General features: G+C 41.8%; 1 protein-coding gene and 1 long non-coding RNA gene across 6 annotated transcripts in view; one reads left to right on the forward strand and one right to left on the reverse strand.

Moving 5' to 3' along the window:
• LOC145543305 (schlafen family member 11-like) overlaps positions 1–18,212 on the reverse strand; it is a 78,246-nt gene that overhangs the window by 45,196 nt on the left and 14,838 nt on the right. Inside the window, exons 4-6 of one of the 5 annotated variants that reach the window (XM_081584447.1) lie at positions 11,103–11,826; positions 10,630–10,787; positions 7,902–8,400 (exon numbers count right to left, since the gene is read on the reverse strand). In XM_081584447.1, the coding sequence (XP_081440573.1) occupies positions 8,270–8,400; positions 10,630–10,787; positions 11,103–11,826 (1,013 nt within the window). In that variant the 3' untranslated portion in view covers positions 7,902–8,269. Of the gene's footprint in view, positions 1–7,901; positions 10,788–11,102; positions 11,827–18,212 lie in introns of those variants that run through there. The other 4 variants (XM_081584445.1, XM_081584446.1, XM_081584444.1 and 1 more) reach the window with 4 other exon arrangements.
• Positions 1–18,212, forward strand: part of LOC145543311 (uncharacterized) — a 28,896-nt gene that overhangs the window by 7,103 nt on the left and 3,581 nt on the right. The window lies entirely within an intron of this gene.

The raw sequence follows: 18,212 nt of genomic DNA on the forward strand, positions 1-18,212 counted from the left end.
TGACAGTCTTGTGCATAGGAGAATAAAAGGAAGTTGTGGGAAGGTAGGGTGTTGTGGACGTGGGGATGCACCACCCACATCCCCTTCAAAGGAGGCTTCCTGCCCAGACTTGGAAGAAGGCAGATGGCAGACCAGCCTCAATGTCAGCTCCTTCAGGGCCCACCTCTACTGCAATGAGCTGCCTTGCTTGGAGTCACAGACCACTCCCAGACTCACAGCTTACAACTGACAAGTGGAAAAATGTTGTGGACAATATCAAACCTCAGCCATTCAGCTCAACGCAGGACAACTCTGTTGGGCACAATTCACTGCACAGCATCCTGCCAGAATGGCTGAGGTTCATGGAGGGCTACATCTCAGTTCAACGTCTTTCTATACCCGAGTCTGCTTCCTCCTGTTCTTTTCAGGGGGGTTGCTCTGTTGTAAACATCTTGCACCTGATAGAGCAGCTCAGCATCTGCTTCCAGAGAACTTCAACCAGCAAGAGAGTATGAGAGGATACAGCAGACTCAGCTACACAGTGCAGCAGACATAAGCTGATATATGAATAAAGACACTTCACTACCTAGGATGAGTAGGAGGGACAAGGAGATGAGAGTAAGGTTGGCATGTGTTTGGATGTTGGTTCTGATGCTTTTACAGAAACCTTAAATTAACAGTGACTTAAAGAATTTAGAAGTTTATTTCTCATGAAAGTGAAAGTGTTAGTCGCTCAGTCATGTCAGACCTTCTATGTGACCTCACAGGCTGTAGCCCACTGGGCTTTTCTGAGAATGGGATTCTCCAGGCAAGGATACTGGAGTGGGTTGACATTTCCTCCTTCAGGGGATCTTCTTGACCCAGGGATCGAACCGGGGTCTCCCACATTGCAGGCAGATTCTTCACCACCTGAGCTACCAGGGAAGCCCAACAGGAAGGAGGCAGAACTGGGATTTGAACCAAGGCAGCTGGCCCCTGAGCCCTCGCTCTTACCAATGTGCTATACTGCCTCCTATTTCTCATAGAGAAGTAAAAAATGATGTGTTACTCCTCTGTTGTTTGTTGTTGTTCAGTTGCTAAGTCGTGTCTGACTCTTTTGTGACCCCATGGACTATATCCCACCAGGTTCCTCTGTCCATGGGATTCTCCAGGCAAGAATACTGGAATGGGTTGCCATTTTCTTCAGGGGATCTTCCCAATCCAGGGAACAAGCCTGTGTCTCCTGCATTGGCAGGCAGATTCTTTACCACTGAGCCACCAGGGAAGCCCATTATTCCTCTGAGAAGTCATCAAAGTCCAAGACCCCTTCCATTTTGTTGCTCTGCCTCATTTGACATGCTTCACATGCTCATCAATATAGGCCAGGTCATGGTGCAGGAAAAAACCCATTCCCAAATCTCAGTGGCTTACAACAAACATTTTCTCACTTACACTGCAGGTCTGTTGGGGATTCACCTTGGCTCTGCTCCATATTCTTCTCACATGGGGAACAAGCTGCTAGAAAAACCCCCTATCTGAGACATCACCACAACACAGAGGGGATCACGACAATTAAGCAAAACACAAGCAATAACTGCCTTCCGAGATAAAACCACACCTGCCTGTGTTTTTTGTCCTGGTCTGCAATACAGTTCAGAAAACTCAAGTTTCAGAGCTAATCAATGAATATAGTAAAGTTGCAGGATATAAAATTAACACACAGAAATCCCTTGCATTCCTATACACTAACAATGAGAGAATAGAAAGAGAAATTAAGGAAACAATTCCATTCACCATTGCAATGAAAAGAATAAGATACTTAGGAATAAATCTACCCAAAGAAACAAAAGACCTATATATAGAAAACTATAAAACACTGATGAAAGAAATCAAAGATGACACAAATAGATGGAGAAATATACCATGTTCATGGATCAGAAGAATCAATATAGTGAAAATGAGTATACTACCCAAAGAAATCTATAGATTCAATGCAATCTCTATCAAGCTACCAATGGTATTTTTCAGAGAACTAGAACAAATAATTTCACAATTTGTATGGAAATACAAAAAACCTCGAATAGCCAAAGCAATCTTGAGAAAGAAGAATGGAACTGGAGGAATCAACCTGCCTGACTTCAGACTATACTACAAAGCTACAGTCATCAAGACAGTATGGTACTGGCATAAAGACAGAAATAAAGATCAATGGAACAAAATAGAAAGCCCAGAGATAAATCCACACACCTATAGACACCTTATCTTTGACAAAGGAGGCAAGAATATACAATGGAGAAAAGACAACATCTTTAACAAGTGGTGCTGGGAAAACTGGTCAGCCACTTGTAAAAGAATGAAACTAGAACACTTTCTAACACCATACACAAAAATAAACTCAAAATGGATTAAAGATCTAAACTTAAGACGAGAAACTATAAAACTCCTAGAGGGAAACATAGGCAAAACACTCTCTGACATAAATCACTGCAGGATCCTCTATGACCCACCTCCCAGAGTAATGAAAATAAAAGCAAAAATAAACAAATGGGACCTAATTAAACTTAAAAGCTTTTGCACAACGAAGGAAACTATAAGCAAGGTGAAAAGACAGCCTTCAGAATGGGAGAAAATAACAGCAAATGAAGCAACTGACAAAGAATTAATCTCAAAAATATACAAGCAGCTCCTGCAGCTCAATTCCAGAAAAATAAATGATCCAATCAAAAAATATTGTCACCCTGCTTATTTAACTTATATGCAGAGTACATCATGAGAAATGCTGGGCTGGAAGAAACACAAGCTGGAATCAAGATTGCCGGGAGAAATATCAATAACCTCAGATATGCAGATGACACCACCCTTATGGCAGAAAGTGAAGAAGAACTAAAGAGCCTCTTGATGAAAGTGAAAGAGGAGAGTGAAAAAGTTGGCTTAAAGCTCAACGTTCAGAAAACTAAGATCATGGCATCTGGTCCCATCACTTCATGGCAAACAGATGGGGAAACAGTGGAAACAGTATCAGACTTTATTTTTTTGGGCTCCAAAATCACTGCTGATGGTGATTGCAGCCATGAAATTAAAAGACACTTACTCCTTGGAAGGAAGGTTATGACCAACCTAGATAGCATATTAAAAAGCAGAGACATTACTTTGCCAACAAAGGTCCGTCTAGTCAAGGCTATGGTTTTTCCAGTGGTCATGTATGGATGTGAGAGTTGGACGGTGAAGAAAGCTGAGCGCCGAAGAATTGATGCTTTTGAACTGTGCTGTTGGAGAAGACTCTTGAGAGTCCCTTGGACTGCAAGAAGATCCAACCAGTTCATCCTAAAGGAGATCAGTCCTGGGTGTTCATTGGAAAGACTGATCTTGAAGCTGAAACTCCAATACTTTGGCCACATCATGAGAAGAGTTGACTCATTGGAAAAGACCTTGATGCTGGGAAGGATTGGGGGCAGGAGGAGAAGGGGACGACAGAGGATGAGATGGTTGGATGGCATCACCAACTCGATGGACATGGGTTTGGGTAAACTCCGGGAGTTGGTGATGGACAGGGAGGCCTGGCGTGCTGCGATTCACGGGGTCACAAAGAGTCAGACACGACTGAGCAACTGAACTGAACTGAACTGAACTGAATCAAAAAAGAGGCCAAAGAACTAAACAGACATTTCTCCAAAGAAGACATACAGATGGCTAATAGACACATGAAAAGATGCTCAACATCACTCATTATCAGAGAAATGCAAATCAAAACCACAATGAGGTACCAACTTATGCCAGTCAGAATGGCTGCTATCAAAAAAGTCTACAAACAATAAATGCTGGAGAGGGTACAGAGAAAAGGGAACCCTCTTACACTGTTGGTTGGAATGCAAACAGTACAGCCACTATGGAAAACAGTGTGGCGATTCCTTAAAAAACTGGAAATAGAACTGCCATACGAACCAGCAATCCCACTGCTGGGCATACACACCAAGGAAACCAGAATCGAAAGAGACACGTGTACCCCAATGTTCATCACAGCATTGTTTACAATAGCTAGGACATGGAAGCAACCTAGATGTCCATCGGCAGACAAATGGAAAAGAAAGCCGTGGTACATATACACAATGGAATATTACTCAGCCATTAAAAGAATGCATTTGAATCAATTCTAGTGAGATGGATGAAACTGGAGCCTATTATACAGAGTGAAGTAAGTCAGAAAGAAAAACATCAATACAGTATATTAACACATATATATGGAATTTAGAAAGATGGTAATGATGACCCTATATCCAAGACAGCAAAAGAGACATAGATATAAAGAACAGACTTTTGGAGTCTGGGAGAAGGCAAGGGTGGGATGATTTGAGAGAATAGCATTGAATTATGTATATTTTCATGTGTGAAATAGATCGCCAGTCCAGGTTCAATGCATGAGACAGGGCGCTCAGGGCCAGTGCACTGGGATGACCCTGAGGGATGGGATGGGGAAGGAGGTGGGAGGGGGGTTCAGAATGGGGAACACATGTACACCCGTGGCTGATTCATGTCAATGTATGGCAAAAACCACTACAATATTATAAAGTAATTAGCCTCCAATTAAAATAAATAAATTTTAAAAAGCTCAACTTTTCAGTAACACAAGAGCATGTCCAAAATTATGTATACAGAGGCCACCTAGTTTTAATTTGGTTGTCTGAACCACAGCTACTCCAGTTTGACTTTTGAATGCATTCCCTTCTTCAGTGGCAGATGTACAGTGCATGTCTGAAGGGCCACAAGGCGGGCTGCACTGATCAGTAAAATTTAAGTTCAGCCATCTATACACCTTCTGATTTCCTCAATACATACAGATTCTTCCATCATTTCTCTTTTTAATTGCAAATCTTTCAATAGAAAGCACTGATGATTAAAATATCCAACCCTCGATGGGGTGTTGGCTCCTAGTCTAGATTGTGTCCCTAGGCCTCCTTTATATTCACCTAATCATTCATGTTGAGGGAAAACTAATCAGATTTTGTGAACAGGCTCAGAGGTTATGTTAATGAGGAAACACTGTATAGGCCATATATTTTAGCCAATTGTTACACAAGCATTATACATGTGCTTTTCAATTTTTTTTTTTTTTTTTTTTGGCCACACCATGCAGTATGTGGAACTTCCCTGATCAGGAATCAGACTCAAGCCCCCCTGTAGTAGAAGCACAGAGTTTTAACCGCTGGACCATCAGGGGCTTCCCAGGTGGCTCAGTGGGTTAAGAACCCACCTGCCAGTGCAGGAGATGTAAGAGATACAGGTTCGATCCCTGGGTCAGGAAGATCCCCTGGAGGACAGCATGGCAATCCACTCCAGTATTCTGGCCTGGAGAATCCCAATGGATAGAGGAGCTTCGTGGGCTACAGTCCATAGGGTCGCAAAGAACTGGACACGACTGAGCAACTGATACACACACACCATCAAGGAAGCCCCTATAGGTGCTTTTTTCTTTTTAAAATTTATTTATTTTATGTGTGTGCTTCTTTACGGCTTTTTAAAAAAGAAAAAAATTTTTTGACTGCACTGGGCCTTGGTTGTTATGTGCAGCTCTCTCTGGTTGTGAGCAGGGGCTACTCTCTGTTGCCGTGCGTGGGCTTCTCATTGCGGTGGCTTCTCTTGTTGTGAAGCATGGGCTCTAGGGCACGTGGGGCTCAGTAGCTGTGGCACTCGAGCTTAGTTTTCCGCACACCGTGTGGGATCTTCCAAACCGGGAATTGAACCTGTGTCCCCTACAGATTCTTAACCACTGGACCCCCAGGGAAATCCTCCTACATGTGCTTTTAGTCATAGATTTAAAGCAAACCGTGTCACGCTTCATGAGTAGTTTCACTCTGTGACAATTTCACTAGATGATTTTTTCTTTCCATCCAGAACATCAGGGCAAAAGTATGGCTAGCACAATAACTTATACAGAGCTCAATGAACAGAACTGGAATCTTTTTCTAAAATTACCCTCATTCCACCACACACAGCCCATCAAAAGTAATTTGTTTGCAAAATAAGCCTGGTCAATTGACCACACTCAGAGTCTCATCACACAATGAGACTCCTCCAAACTGACTGAGGGAGAACCCCCTGGGAGTCTCAGACAAAATTCCCAAAAGGCCTCTGGAAGCCAGCGAAGCCATGCCAAAGGCCTGCTCTCAGGCTATTTTTGGTGGATTTCTCAGTTCCCAGAATATTAAGATTCCGGCATATGCCCAGAGATAGTCTTTATCACCACCTGAGAAGGCTGCTCAGAACCTAAGGGTCTCTAACTTCTGGAGGGACCAGGTAGAGATGAAAAATGCTTTATTTCTACCCACAGGTGTAGTTTACCAAATGGCTATAAATCATATCCAACTTGAGCAAAAGGGCTTCTTCATATCTGAAAAACACAGATCAAAAACAGTAACCTTCCAGACAAAACCCATAAATGTTATAACCATATTTACCAGGTCATTCAGTAACCAGTCTTTCTGCTAACTTTTTATGAAGCCACCAGGTCTTCTAATTAGGATTCTTCAAGTTCTTACCCAGTTCAGCAATATCCCGTGAAAGTCACTCAGTTGTGTCTGACTCTTTGCAACCCCATGGAATATAGTCCATGGAATTCTCCAGGCCAAAATACTGGAGTGGGTAGCCTTTTCCTTTTCCAGGGGATCTTCCCAACCCAGGGATCGAACCCAGGTCTCCCGCATTGCAGGCAGATTCTTTACCAGCTGAGCCACAAGGGAAGCCCAAGAGTACTGGGGTGAGTAGCCTCTCCCTCCTCCAGCGGATCTTCCCAACCCAGCAATCGAACCAGGGTCACCTGTATTGCAGGCGGACTTTTTACCAACTGACGTATCAGTTCAGCAGTATAAGATGAAATTTATCAGAGACCTGTTATGGTCAAGAGGCCCTTCCTATGAATCTTCTTGAAGAAGAAGCACTTTTGCTGAAACATCAGAGTACAGCAATAACAAATGTCAAAAGTCTTTTAAAAAGGCACAAACACTTGGTCACAATGTGATGGATAAAGGAACTTGGTTACAAGAATTATGACTGATTATCATCTTAACCCTTGAGAATCTTAATCTCTGGCAAAAAAAGAAAACAAGAAGCAAGTAATCATGCACTTCTTGATTGAAAAATGTAATGTTTAGTCTTCCTCTCCTAAGCAAACAAAGGTAGATAAACTTAGACTTGCCCAGCAATTAATATTTCAATATTTTATCCAATTTGAAATGACTCATGAATTCTCTTCTTTCAACTTCATTTTTAAAGTCACCAAAATCTAGGGAGACTATTTTAGATAGACATTCCCAAAACATAATTATTTCTACAGAGTTTACCTAAAAGCTTTTTTCCTCCTTTACCCTTAGAGGTCATGTAAGATTAAAGTTCTAGAGAGCCCAGATAGATTATTTACATCTCAGAGGCACAAGAGAAATACCAAATCCTTCTTGAAAGATAGCTTTGCCAATTACAAAAGACTCACTCTGATACAATAGCAGAGCCATTAAAGGCCACTGCTCTCCAGATCTCTTGGTGGCCCCCCCTTCAGCAAGGACAGACACCCCAGGATTACCCCTGCAACTTCCAGGCCCCAAAGGCTCATGGACAGTCCCTGCAGCTTTCCATTCCCCATCCTGTGTTTTCCAACATCTTGGCACTAATGGGAGTTTCTTCAGTTTCTTGGTTGGTTCCACCAGTTACTGGACTGCACCCTCAGGCCTACAAGGCCCGTGCTTGCCCAGCTTCAAGACTGAAGAAACAGCCTGGAGTCAGCAACAGAGACACCAAAGGTTTAATGGATGGGGGAATTTAAAGGTCTGAAGCAAGTTTCTAGAAAGATACCCCACTGTGTGCAGTGGACAGTGGGCAGGACATGGTGGCAGGCTTTGCTCCAGAATTAGATTTTTAAAGAATTACTTTCACAGACATTGCAACTCAAGTCCAGACACCTTACAAAACCAATTTTATTAGAAACAGCATTTACAAGGATAACTATTTGGTGCAGTGTTGTATCTGATTTAATGCAGTCAGAAAGAAAAAACACTTTTTCCTTATTTTGCTGAAGTTAGAAGAGCTTACAGTTTCAAGTCAAGAGGGTTGAATTCCATGTGCAAGCACAGACAGGAGAAAGAAAAATTCTCAACTTATAATATGGGAGGAAGGGAGTAGAATAGGACTAGTAATAAGTGGAATATTAGTCATGTAATGTTTTAAATTTCCATTAGCTGTACAAATATTTTGTGGTTATTTTTTAGACCAGAAACATTTTTCAAATGTTTTGTATAGAAGAAAAATAAGAAATGCATTAGTGTTATTAAGTAGCAGGGCTTCCCTGGTGGCTTAGATGGTGAAGAATCTGCCTGCAACGTGGGAGGCCTGGGTTCGATCCCTGGGTCGGGAAGATCCCCTGGAGAAGGGAATAGCTACCCACTCCAGTGTTCTTGCCTGGAGAATTCCATGGTTAGAGGAGCCTGGTGAGCTATAGTCCATGGGGTCACAAAGAGTCGGACATGACTGAGCGACTAACACTAACACTATTAAGTATGTGTTTTAGTTAGAAGAATAATTCTGTGGCTATGTTAGTCTGCTCAGGCTGTAATAACAAAATGCCACAGTCTGGATGGCTTAAAGAACAGAAATTTATTTCACAAAGTTCTAGATACTGAGAATCTAAGATCATGGTGTCAGTAGGAGTTGTTTCATCTTGGAGCCTCTTCTCTTGACTTGGAAGTGGCCACCATCTCTCTCTGTGTTCACATGACCTCGTGTTTGTGTGTGGACAGAGAAAGAGACAGAAAGAGCTCTTGGGTGTCTCTTCTCATAAGGTCTCCAATCTTAGGAGATCAAGACCCCATCCTATGACCTCATTTAACCTAATGCTGCTGCTGCTGCTGCAAAGTTGCTTCAGTCGTGTTCGACTCTGTGCGACCCCATAGATGGCAGCCCACCAGGCTCCCCTGTTCCTGGGATTCTCCAGGCAAGGACACTGGAGTCAGTTTAACCTTAATGACTTACTTACAAATCTACAAATACATCCACACTAAACGTTAGGGCTTCAACCTATGAATTTTGGAGGGACACCAACATTCAGTCCATAAGACTGGCCTACCAAAATACCAAAGTAAAGGGGGAAATTACAGTTCAAGAATATACTTGACTTAAAATTTAAGCTGATATGTTATAGAACATTAAGTAGAGCGGAGTTGAGAAGTTGATCTGTAAAGACTGTATTTTTCCTAGTTCTATTTACTTAATGACCCGTGTGCACCTTTAGAAGCAGATTTTGGTCTCTAATGCTCTCACTGAAAGAGAAAATGGCTTTAGTTTTGCTTTATATTGGCCTATAATTTCTTTGTAAAGTGACAATCAGTGCTTACTATCATGATTAAAGCTTGATCTGGGATATTCTGAGGACAAAAAAAAATGGAACTTACAATTTTAAAGGATTAAATAATTGTACAGTGCTCTCTGTTCTGCCAAAAATTATTAAGACCCACTCAGTTGCTGTCTGAACTATCTTGGGAATCTCCCAAATCCTGGATCAATGCAACATAGAGAAATGTCAAGAATTCTGGAAACAAGAATTCTGCTTCTAATTTGGCCAAGTAGTCCTTACCAGACCACCCTTCTGCAGATTAACTATAGATCCTGGACAAATTAAAAAAAAAAAATACACTGTGAGGGTCCAGACTTAGAAGAAACAATGGCCACAGGATGGAATGTATTGTTTTTATGGCTTTTAGCTATAGGGCAGGTCACAGTCTGTGCTGTGCAGGGTGATTAAAGCTCCTTTAGAAAACCACTATCATTCTGGTTGGAAGAATCAGGGACAGAATTTGGGACAATAGCTGCCAGAAGGAGTTTGGGGAGGAATCCCTGAAAGGAGAGAGCCAGAGAGGGAAGTTCCAGATTCTGTATGTCAGCTCTGCCCAAATCTCTAGCTGACCCATGAATGGAAAAGACAAGTCTCTTCCAATACTAATCAGATTGCCACCCATGGATACTGACAGAGCAAATCGCCTCATCCCGTTTTGGTTTGGAATTCTTCTTAAACGTCACGCTGCCACAGAATATGTAGCTGTTGATTAGCTCGGGATGCCAGACAGACAAGAATGTTGTATAAGATAGCTGGCTCCATGGTGCTTGGATGGATCCCAAACACAATGTTCCTTTCCAGACCTGAGAATCTTCGGACACTGTCCAACACGATGTGATCACCCACCACGTCACTCGCATTGAGGGAACACAGCATCCTTTTCTTCCTCATTGCTTTCAAGAGCTCCTGCCGGTATTTCTCCTCATCTCTTGTGGTGCTGACAAGCACAGCAACATCCTTGGGAGAATAACCCCTTTCAAAGAGAAGCTTGCACGTGTCTGCCACATGCGTCACTATTGCGTTCAGAGTTAAGTCTTTCTTAATATTTAAGGTTCCCTGAATATCCTGAGCCCATTTAGCTTCAAGATGCATCTTCAGGGGCTCATGGGGGATGTTATGTGGAGGATTTTTCCTGACCTTCTGCAATACAGATTGTAGGTATCTGGCTATTTGAGCTGCATTGCGTACCACTCTGGTGAGCTCTTCCCTCGGATACTGGGCTGAGAGAGCAGGGAGGCCGATGCACTCCACGTGGCTGGTCTGAAAGTAGTCCAGAAAGATCCAGAGAATTCTTGGGCAGTCCGTGTCTCTCTGAGTGATGGTTCTTGCCTTTCTATACCAATCCCCATCTTCAGTGCGGAAATTCTGAGCTTCATCGATGATGATGTGTTGAATGTGTTTAAAGTCATATTTCATGAAGGTCTTCCGGGTCACTGCCTGGCAGATATTTTTGTTCCTGTGAAAATTAAAAAGACATATCTTGGTTTTCTCTTGAGTCAGTAAAGGAGGAAAATGATCATACTCCTACAAACACGGTATTGCTGCCACAGATCATTTTACGATCTTACTTTCAAGAAACAAGGTGATTCAGGTTGTCGGGGATGTGGAGTGAATTTAGACAGAACTTCGTTTGCTGACAGTAAGATCCAGCTGCTTGGGACTTCCCTGGCTTCCAATGATTAGAACTCGGCCCTTTGATGCGGTGGGCCTGGGTTCGACCCCCTTAAGCCGTGTGGTACGGCCAAAAAAAAAAAAAGATCCAACTGCTTACCTGATAAACTTCTTCAAAGGCGTGTTCTCACAAATGTAGAGAATTTCATTTGTCTTACAGTGAAACGTGTTCCTGATCTTCTCCATGATCTTTACGGCCATGATCGTCTTCCCCGAGCCAGGTAAGCCGTGGATAAACAACTCTTTGCTCTTGTGGAGGTTTTTTGAGAAGATCTTATATTGCTTGGCTGTGAGCAGATTTAAAACCTCACAGCCAAGCTGGTCACTCAAGAGAGACCGGAAGCCAAGCAAGACAATCACAAGGGACTGCAGCAAAGCTTCCATTTGCTGAGTGTCTGCAAGGTGATAGGAACTGGGGTAATCGATCACAGAGCCTGAACCCGCCGAGGACTCTGCACTGCTCTTGGGACTTAGGTAAAGGACCTTGGTCGTGATACACAGATTTTCAGTGTAGCCTCCCATGTTCACCAACTTCTGCTTCAGAGTGAAGGCCGTGCGAGTGCAATAGGACTGCGCTTCTGCGTTGTGCTCCCTGAGGATGGTGTAGAGAATGGGCGGCCTGTTCTGCGCTATCAGCAGACCATCACAGATGACTCCTTGCTTCTCTTCCAAGTTCAGGTCCACAGCCCAGCTTGTAGAAAGGATTAAAATTCCCTGGGAGAATGGATCTATTTGCCTATTTATTAATTCCTCCAAACCTTCATTCTGCGAGAACAGTTCCTTCTGGAGAGATTCAGGTGTATATTTCAGACATCCTGGTGTCACTAGATATGGAAAAGATTATACATTTAAGGGCAAAGGTCACATTTTTATGATTAATTGTAATTAATCAAAATTGCTAAGTACTTATACTTAAATTGTAATTTTATTAATTATTATAAATTACATATTTTATATACATTCTTTTGCCAATATTATTATATTACAGTGAAGAAAAAGAAGCCTTGACAGTCTGGCACACTTCATCTAAGCTTATGTGCTTATTATGTTTATGACCCTGGTAAATTTCTTAACCTAAGACTGTTCCCTCATCTGTAAAACAAACAGAAATCCACATTTACAAAAATAGCACATTTCTTATGGTGAGGAATACATGAAATAGCATAAAGTGTGTGCTCATTGTAGCTGGTTGAGAAGTTATTATTTCCCTTGCTACTCTTAAAGTACCTGAATCTCAAAATGCCCCTGAACAGTCCCCATTGATGGAAGTAGGAAGAACCCTTCCAAGAAGAAGGTGGTCATTAAGTATCAGTGGAGAAGATGGAGCTATGAGAACTTTACTAGCAGGAAACTCCATGCACCCCTGCACTGGGACACTCTGAGATTAGACTCTAAGATAATCTCCTGAAGCATCACTCACTTAACAGATCTACGTAAGACTGCATCCGTAACAAAGGGTCTTCCCTTTGACACGAGGGAGCAGGGAGCAGTGTTGTGACATGAGAATAAACTTTGCCCTGTAGGGTTTTAAACTTATGTCAATGATCATTTGTTCCAAAGAGGTGGGGGGAGGAATGAAGAGACTGTTGTCCTTCTGTGGTGTTGGCATCAGATCACATGCTAGAATCTGGAGCTGTAGTGTTGATTTCCAGTGAAATTACCCATATTCCATTGGTTGCTGTTTATTGTTCCTTGTGGTGGTGCTTTCTCACTTGTACCAAATGTTTGCATAACTTGATTTTGCCTGTAACCCAGGTGGTGGTGAGTAGGAGATGGAATCTATAATGAGACACATCTGGATTTTGGAGATGTTAAAAGGTGGGAGGAGGGCTTCCCTGGTGACTCCCAGTGGTAAAGAACCCTCCTGCCAATGCAGAAGACGCGGGTTCAATCCCTGATCCAGGAAGATCTCATATGCTGCGGAGCAGCTAAGCCCATGCACCACGACCACTGAGCCTGTGCTTAGAGATCGGGAGCCACAGCTACTGAACCCACGTGCCGCGACTACTGAAGCCTGAGCACCTGGAGCCCGTGCTCCGTGACAAAAGAAGCCACCATGATGAGAAGCCCACGCACTGCCACTAGAGAGTAGCCCTCACTTGCCACACCTAGAGAAAAGCCTGAGCAACAACAAAGACCCATCACAGCCAAAAATAAATAAATAAATATTTAAAAGATGGGGGGAAACATGCATCTTTGGATGGACGGAAGATATAAGGATACGTTTTAACATGGAGCTTTAGAAACCAAACCAAAAGGAAATATAAAATAAGAAAACACGTCATTTGTTGATTATACCCGGGAGGTGACATGCATCTGTGGTTCTCACAATTTTGCAAGGCAGATATATGGACTGTTCTCTTTTTCATATGAGTAAATGGGAACTCAGGTCAAGTGCCTCGCCCACGGTCACGCCACTGGAAGTGGCAGAGCCGAGGGTTGGACCCAGTGGTGCCTCAGACACCAGACCCTCTTGCTGTCTCTACTGCACAGCCCTGCAAGCCACACAGACTACCCCTGCTGCTAAGTGGAGCACGTCACTAAAGCATTTGATGTTCATAGCACCTCTTCATCATCAAATAGCTCTTATTTTTCTTTAATTACATAATGGGATATGCTTCCCAAGGAAATTATGTGGAGACAATGTGTCCCTTTCATTTCTTTGATATTCGGCATGGCACTTAATCAATGATTAGGGGCCAGACTGGGTGTCAATAAAATGTCAACCACTCCATGTGCACCAGAGTAGTTACCACTCTCCATGTGACTTGGGGCCTCTGTGCCTTTGTGTAGGTGTGCCCTGAGACTCGAATTGCCCTCCTCTACTTTTGAAAGTGAAAGTGAAAATTGCTCAGTCGTGTCCGACTCTTTGAGACCCCATGGACTGTACTGTCTATGAAATTCTCCAGGCCAGAATACTGGAGTGGGTAGCTGTTCCCTTCCCCAAGGGATCTTCCCAACCCAGGGATCAAACCCAGGTCTCCCATATTGCAGGCAGATTCCTTGGTTGGGGCGCTAGATCCCACAGGGTACAACAAAGGTGGAAGATTCTGTGTGCCACAACTAAGACCTGGCTGGATCTTAGAAAAAGCAAGGGAATTCCAAAAAAACCTCTACTTTTGACATCTGATAAATCCCTGTCAGTCCTTCCAGAAACCCCATGTTTGTTCTCTCCTCAGGGTTCTCATAGAACTTCATATCCATACTAAGCACCATGGATCTAGGGAAATCTTTTGTGCTTGTGTATGTGTGTGAATGTGTTTGTTTTTTTTAATTTATATTAGGGAGTCCCTAGTGGTCCGGTGGGTAAGACTGGGCACTCCCCAATGCAGGAGGCCCGGGTTCAATCCCTGATTGGGGAACTAGATGCTGCAACTAAGAATCCACATGTTGCAACTAAAACCCAGTGCAGCCTAAATAAATAAAATTTAAAAATAAATGTATTTATTTATTTTTGGTTGCATTAGGTCTTCATTGTTGCACACAGGTTTTTCTCTAGTTGCAGAAGCTACTCTCTAGTGGTGGTACTCTGGCTTCTTATTTTGATGGCATCTCTAGTTGCAGAGCACAAGCTCTAGGCATATGGGCTTCAGCAGTTGTGGTGCATGGGCTCAGTTGCTCCGTGGCATGTGGAATCTTCCCAGACAAGGGATCAAACCTATGTCCTCTGTGTTGGCAGGTGAATTCTTAATCACTGTACCACCAGGGAACTCCAATAAGTAAATGTTTTTAAGAGTATTTTATATTAGAGCATAGTTGATTAACAATGTGTTAGTTTCAGGTACACAGCAAAGTGATTCTTTTATACAAATATACATATGTCTAGTGTCTATTCTTTTTCAAAACCTTCTCCCATTTAGGCTGTTACACAATATTAAGCAGAGTTCTTTGTGCTATGCAATAGATGATCTAGGCAAATCGTTAGACACGGAACCCTAAGCATCTGGACTGATGGTTTTTCCAATTACAAGAAATCAGGTGAGGGCCCCTAACAGTTTAGGACACCAGGATGGAGGTCATTCGGGGCTGGCTGAATCTGATCCAGTGCTCTAACCCCTGACTCTCTAGTACCCATAACTCCAGGCATAGACAAAATTTCAGAGAGTCATTACATTTCTTTCAAGAAACATTTATAGTGTTTAATCTGAAGCTAAACTATTGTCAATCAATAGTGGATTTCCCTATCCATAGTATCTGGACTCCAACTGCAAAACCATAACTGAACTGATTATTTACCACCTTGAGAGTTCAGAATCTAATAATAGCAGACTCTGAAAATGAAAATTTGCTTTAAAAAATAGTTCTAACTAGGTAATACATCCCCATAGTCCAAATACCAAAACACTTCTACTCCTGTTTGCTCTTTTCCTCCCTCTTCAACTCCATCCTACTCCCCTAACACAGCGTTTTTTTTTTTTTTGCCAGTTCCTCACCTATTCTTCCAAAACTTCTTCGTGCAAATACAAGCAAATATTTCCCCCTTTTGTTCAGCTCTCGCATCTTTTTGCTCAGCAATATGTGTGGGAGATCTTTCTATAGAAGTGCCAAGAACTTCCTTATTTTTTTCCCACATTTGTCTAACATGCCATCTTGTGGATGTGACATAAGTCCCTGTTGATGGGTTCTTGTGTGTTTGCTCCAACTTTTTTAAAATAAATATTTATTTACTTAGCTGTGTAGGGTCCTAGATGCAGCATGTGGGACCTTTCACTGCAAACCATGGATTCTCCAATTGCTCCGGGGCATGTGAAATCCCAGTTCCCCCCCGGCCAGAGATGGAACTTGCAACCCCAATGCTACAAGGCAGGCTCTCAACCACTGGACCACCAAGGAAGTCCCTGCCTCAACCTTTTGCTATTACAAGAATATTACAATTGAGTGCACGCTCATTCGCTCAGTCCTCAGTCGTGTCTGACTCTTTGCGACCCTATGGACTGTAGTCTGCCAGGCTCCTCTGTCTATGGGATTTCCCAGGCAAGAATTCTGGAGTGTGTTGCCATTTCCTCCTACAGGGGATCTTCCCCACACAGGGACCAAACCAGTCTTCTGCATTTGCAGGCAGATTCTTTACCACTGAGCCACCTGGGAAGCCCATTACAATGAGTAACCTTGTACATAGTCTTGGAGGTTTAGTGTGCACACAGGTATATATAAAGTATCAACTCCCAGGAACTCCCTGGCAGTCCAGTGATTAAGACTCGGCACTTTCACTGCTGAGGGCCTGGATTTGATCCCTCGGAGAAGGCAATGGCACCCCACTCCAGTACTCTTGTCTGGAAAATCCCATGGACGGAGGAGCCTGGTAGGCTACAGTCCATGGGGTCGCTAAGAGTCGGACACGACTGAGCGACTTCACTTTTACTTTTCCCTTTCATGCACTGGAGAAGGAAATGGCAACCCACTCCAGTATTCTTGCCTGGAGAATCCCAGGGATGGCGGAGCCTGGTGGGCTGCCGTCTATGGGGTCGCACAGAGTCGGACACAACTGAAGCGACTTAGCAGCAGCAGCAGCAGCAGGGAACTAAGATCCCGCAAGCCATGTGGTATGGCCAAAATAATAATAATTTTAAAAGTCCCAGCAGTGGGATTACTGGGTAAAAGGGTAAATGCATCCGTCCTTCTGATAGATATTGCCAAATTGTCCTCCATAGTTGTACCAATATGTATCCCTGCCAGAAATGAATGGGAAGACTTGCATAGCATAGCATACAAATGCCGTGAAATAGCAGTATAGTATACAAACGATAATATCAGATTTTTTTTTTTTTACAATCCAGTAGATACAAATGATAGCTTGTTTAAATTTACATCTCTTATTTTGATTACTGTTAGGCATCTTTTCAAATGTTTGAAAGCCATTTGAATTTTATTTGCTCTGAACTATGTTTGTTGAGTTTTCTGTTAAGTTGTTCTTTATCCTTACCATCTTTTGGAAGCTCTTTATATATGAGAGACATTGGCCCTCTGTAATATCAGTTGCAAATATTTTTCCTAGTTGGTCAATGGCCCTTTGACTTTGTATTTAGTTGTTTTAGCCATACACACTGCTTATTTTTTAATATAATCATATATATCAGTGTACTTTCATGGCTTCTGGATTTTGAATTTGATTGTTCTAATCCTCATGCCAAAAAGCATAAAGGCATTTATGAATGTATTCTTCTAGAACATTTATGGCTTTGATTTTTTAAAAAATTCTTGATTGATTTAGAGCTTATGTTGGTATATAGTATAAATCGTGAATCTATCTTTTTAAAAATAAATTACCACCCAGTTATCCCAATGTCTCTTTATTGAAACATCCCCTTCTTCTCCCTTAGTTGAGAGACCAGTTCCATCACAAACTAAATTCTGATATGTGTTTGCATCTATTTTCAGATCTTCTATTCTGTACCTTGATCTAATTATATGCCAGTATAACTCTGCTTTTATTTGAGGCTTTATAGTGATTTCATATCTGGAGTGCCCGTCTTTTTGCTCTTCTTTTTCAGATTTTTATTTCCTGGCTCTTCTTACTTATTTTTTCACTGGAACTTTAAGTTCCAGTGAAGTTAAGTTAATATCCAGATTAAGTTAATCTCTTGGTTTTTTTTTAAATTGATATCTCACTAAGTTTATAAAATAACTTAGAGAAAACTGACAGCGTTCTTCCCTTCAAAAATATAACATGTGTTTCCATTTTATTTTTCTTCTGTGTCCTTCAATATTATTTAAAATTTTTTCTCAGATCAGCTTATCTTAGATATTTTAACTTTTTGTTGTTATTGAAAATTGGGTATTTTCTTTGATTGTATGTTATATAAGGAAACTGGATTTTTGCATATTAATTTTGACATGTGCTTCATATAATGCTATTAATACAACTATTGGTATTTAATCCAAATTCTTCTATTGTTTATAATAGTTTTTCATTGGATTCTCTTGAATAGGGTCCTATGTTCTTCAGTTTTTATCCCTCTAATTTCTTTCTCTTATCTAATGGCATTGGCTAATTAATACTGCACAAAAATTATAGTGCACATGATGGTTTTGTTCCCAAATTTAATAGAATGCTTCTCATATCTCCCTATTAACATAATGGTCTTTGGGGGATATTGATAGATATACACATCAATACATAGATATAAATATAATGTTAAAGAAGTATCTATGGGTTCCTATTTTATTGTCTTCTAAAAATTAAAATGTATATTCATGCTTTTCAAATGCT

This window comes from Giraffa tippelskirchi, chromosome 3, assembly GCF_054371585.1.
Source record: "Giraffa tippelskirchi isolate mGirTip1 chromosome 3, T2T-mGirTip1v1.2.pri, whole genome shotgun sequence".
Lineage (NCBI taxonomy): Eukaryota > Metazoa > Chordata > Mammalia > Artiodactyla > Giraffidae > Giraffa > Giraffa tippelskirchi.